Source organism: Chelonus insularis, unplaced genomic scaffold, assembly GCF_013357705.1.
Source record: "Chelonus insularis isolate UGA/USDA-ARS -01 unplaced genomic scaffold, ASM1335770v1 contig_124_pilon, whole genome shotgun sequence".
In the NCBI taxonomy this organism is placed as follows: Eukaryota; Metazoa; Arthropoda; class Insecta; order Hymenoptera; family Braconidae; genus Chelonus; species Chelonus insularis.
Window position 1 is genome coordinate 1 of NW_023276365.1, and position 3913 is coordinate 3913.

At 26.0% G+C, this 3913-nt stretch overlaps 1 protein-coding gene across 1 annotated transcript; it reads left to right on the forward strand.

Moving 5' to 3' along the window:
- Positions 1–938: 938 nt before the first annotated feature.
- LOC118067532 (uncharacterized) lies at positions 939–3214 on the forward strand (the record flags this gene model as incomplete). Its single annotated transcript, XM_035084313.1, has 7 exons — positions 939–1380; positions 1447–1594; positions 1676–1881; positions 2027–2223; positions 2320–2482; positions 2555–2694; positions 2843–3214. Coding segments are annotated over 7 exons (1632 nt in total), but the record flags the coding sequence as incomplete, so codon positions are not given.
- Between the last annotated feature and the right edge of the window lie 699 nt (positions 3215–3913).

Consider the following 3913-nt stretch of genomic DNA (forward strand, 5'->3'; position numbering starts at 1 on the left):
AAAAAGGTGAAGTAAAATTCACATAAAAAGTGCAGTAAAAAAACTTTTTTTTGCCTGCGGTACGATTTACAACAAACTGCAATAGAATTAACGTGATAATTAGGTTCGGATTACTTTATTATTTGTTGTTAATTGAACTAAAAATTGCGATAAGATATAAAAGATAATTAAATTAGTTAATGAATAAATAAAAATGATTTCATTTTTTGATAATTGAATTTATAATTAAAAATACGAAAAAAACAAACATTTTTTTCATTGATTTATTGATCGATAATTTACCGATCAATTATTTAAATTTTTTGAATTTATAAATTCTAGCGCCATCTATGTAACTGTTTTGAGTAACGCTAGAATTAAATAAATCGCAATAATAGAGTTGATCAACTGTTTCGAGTAATTTTAGAATATCTAGACACGCGTCGCTACTGCGAGTCTCACTCATTGTTTTGTTGTGATTCTTTGCCGCCTGAGCTTCAGTTTTCTGAGAAAGAGATACAGATCACATTGTTAGTGGCAAAATAAAAATTTTCGTATTATTTAGTCGCTGCTCAAGCGTGGATTTTTCTATCGACAACGTATATTGTTCGTGAAAATACATTATAAAAATATAGTGTAATATTATCTTTGTGTAAAAACCGAGAAGGTGATGGATCATAAATGAGATTGTTATTAAATCAAAATTGTCTGTTCCATTGTCAACATTAAAGTGATATTTGTGTATAAATTGTGTGTTAAGTTTGTAACAATGGATGAGTTTGTTAAACAACTTTTAAAAAAGTGGAATCTAGAAAATTTAATTGATCATTTCAACAGTAAGTAAAAAAACCTATTTCAACAATAGTATTCTTTATTCAAATTTAAAATATGAAAAATTGATTTATTTATAATAATTAGTGTTCAGAGGAATTAATAGTTTCACTCAAAAAATTTTTTAGGTTAAACTCAATTCTCTATATAATTTATATTCATTCTCAAATTTTGTTACTTTTACAGTCAATATAGTTGATAAAGAAGTTTTTACTAATTTAACTGATGCCCTTATTGTTGAACTCATTCCACAAATTGGATTAAGATATAAATTCTTAAAAGAATATAACAATTTTATGTCGAAATATAATAAATCGTGTTTTATTATTAATAACGAAAGTATTCATATAATTGAAAACAATAATAATGTAAATCATGATGATAGTTTAGAAGAGTCAAATCTTTTGCTTGAATCAACTATCAGCGGTCTTAATGAAGTTTTTATTTCAAATCTCAATTCTATTTCTAATGAAAAAACAATCTCTCCAATTCCAAAAAAAAAAACTGCACCAACTTCAAATCTTCCAACATCGAAAATTCCTATTATGCCTCTGTCTTCAACATCATCCAGTAAGATTTCCAGTTCTTCCTTTCAAATGTATTTATTTACTTTTTTCTGTGTCAATGAATATTTAGGAAACTCTCAAAATGAAATTAAACCTATATTAAAATGTTTTCGTGGAAGGCTTATTCTAGCAGAATTTAATCTTAAGAACACAATAAACCGACGGTTACTCACTAGTGTAATCATTGAATCAGAATTAGAAAACAGTAAAAAATTCAAGTACGTAGCTATTGATGGAATATTTTAAATTATGTTTTGGGAAGTTGAAAATTAACTTTCTTTATAATTGTTTTCAATTAGGATTACAGCTGAGAGATTTAAAAAGTTGACAAAAGATCTAGTAGAATTATTTCCTGATGAAGAAGAAGACTTATATTATACACCCTGGACAAAAGGCACAAATGGTCCTATTGGTGCTAGAGGACTTCTGTATGATAAATATATCAATCTGAGAAGAACTTTATTTGAATTAGAAATCCTTACTTCTGATTCTAATATAGATCAACGTAAATATTTTTTAAATTCGAATAACTTACACTATTCAATATTTTTGTTTTTTAAAAATGATGAAATTAGCTTTTTTTTAATTTTATTCATTCAATAATTGTTTACTATTCTAATATCTCTATTGATTATTTTTTTAAATTATAGATGAAATAAGCAATACAAACGATATTTTACCGTTGAGTGATTCATTATTATGGCTTAAAAATCATATAGAACCATTTAGTGAAGTGCTTTTAAAATGGCAAGAAAGTTTTAAAGAAAGATTGGCTTATCATACAGAACGAATTGATATGTATTTTAATACATTCAATGTATTGAAGACACCATCTGCTTATTTATTGGTAAATTTCATAGTTAATTCCTCTGAATAAAAGTATTATAATATATTGATGCATGTATTAAATACAAAGGTTTGCAAATGAAATTTTCTGTTACAGTTTGAATCAGATTTTAAACAAATTCATAAAGAGGCAGTTGATAAATTAATTCTAAAATGGCCATCGGTTGCAAAAAAAATTATTAATATTAGTAAGAAACGAAAAGATTATCAAGTATCGCAATACCTCAAGACTAATAATATATTATTGGCGAACGATTCAGGTAACTTCATTTGTCTTAACGACTTAAATATTAACGTTAATTGTAATTTTCATGACTATATTTTCTATAAAGATCTTGGTAATATTGAGATTATTGCCCTTGAATTACTTCCATTACTATTGGGTACAATAAACAAGAAATCTAAAAAATCAGGAAAACATTGGAGACCAAATATAACTGACATTAAGCAATCATTTCTTTTTCATGCAGAGGTAAATAAATTTTTATGAATTTCAACTCCTTCAAAAACGAAGTGTTTCAGAATTTTTTGAATTAAAAAATATTACAATCTCTGTTGTAATTTTTTTTAACATTGCAATTCAAGTTTCAGTTTCAATTTTATTGTTTTTTTTTCTACAGACTATTGATGAACTACAACCATATATAGAAAGCAAAATTAGGATTTACAAGCAGCATAAATTGACTCTTCAGCCTTTTGTAGTCATCATTGGACTATTAGATAACATCGAAAGTTCGTTTGTAGTAATAAATGATCAGCGATATGTTTTACCTACCCCCTTAAAAGCAATAGACACATGTTTTAAAATCATACACGCATTGAATGCAACTTACTCAGTAGAGTGTGAACACGTTTGGGAATTTCTAGAAAAATACATTTATGAAGTTACAAAAAAAACTTCATCATTTACATGTGTCAATCGTCTTATAAGTGATTTAAATAGATATAAAAATTAAATGTTAAAAGACTATAAATTATAATTTATCACATTCATTTTTACATATTCAAAATGAATATGACATTTGATGATTTTTCTATTAATTTAGAAACATTTTTGGGTAAATTCTGGTTATCATTGTATAACAACTCAATGATACCACGAAACTGTGTTCAGTTCATCGTTGAAGAATTGACAAAATTTATTAGAAAACTTTACGTTCCATATATAATAAAACAAATTCAATATTATTTAATAAATAAATGTGAACAAGTTGTCATTAATGATATTCCACGTATACTTAATTCTGCTATTAGTTGTTTTGAAATATTTTCAACTGAGCATAGAAGATTAAAATATTTTTATGACAAAGGATTTCTTGTATTACCTATTCAATATAAAATTGGTTCAAGAATTGTAGAATCTAAACGCAATGGAATTATTGTTTCAGAACCAAAGGATGTGTTTGGACAATATATTCCTTTAAAAAATACATTAAAATCGATTTTTAGTATACCTGAACTATACGATAAAACTAAAAAGTACGTTGAGCATTTGAAAAATGAACCAGAAATTTTATCTAATTTTATACAAGGTGATCTTTGGCGTTCTAAGACTAAAAATCATGGAACTAAATTCTTTTTACCACTTTTTATTTTTTTCGATGATTTGGAGGTCGGTAATGCTTTAGGAAGTCATGCAGGAAACAACAAATTAGGTGTTGTATATATGTCTATTCCATGTCTTCCAAAGC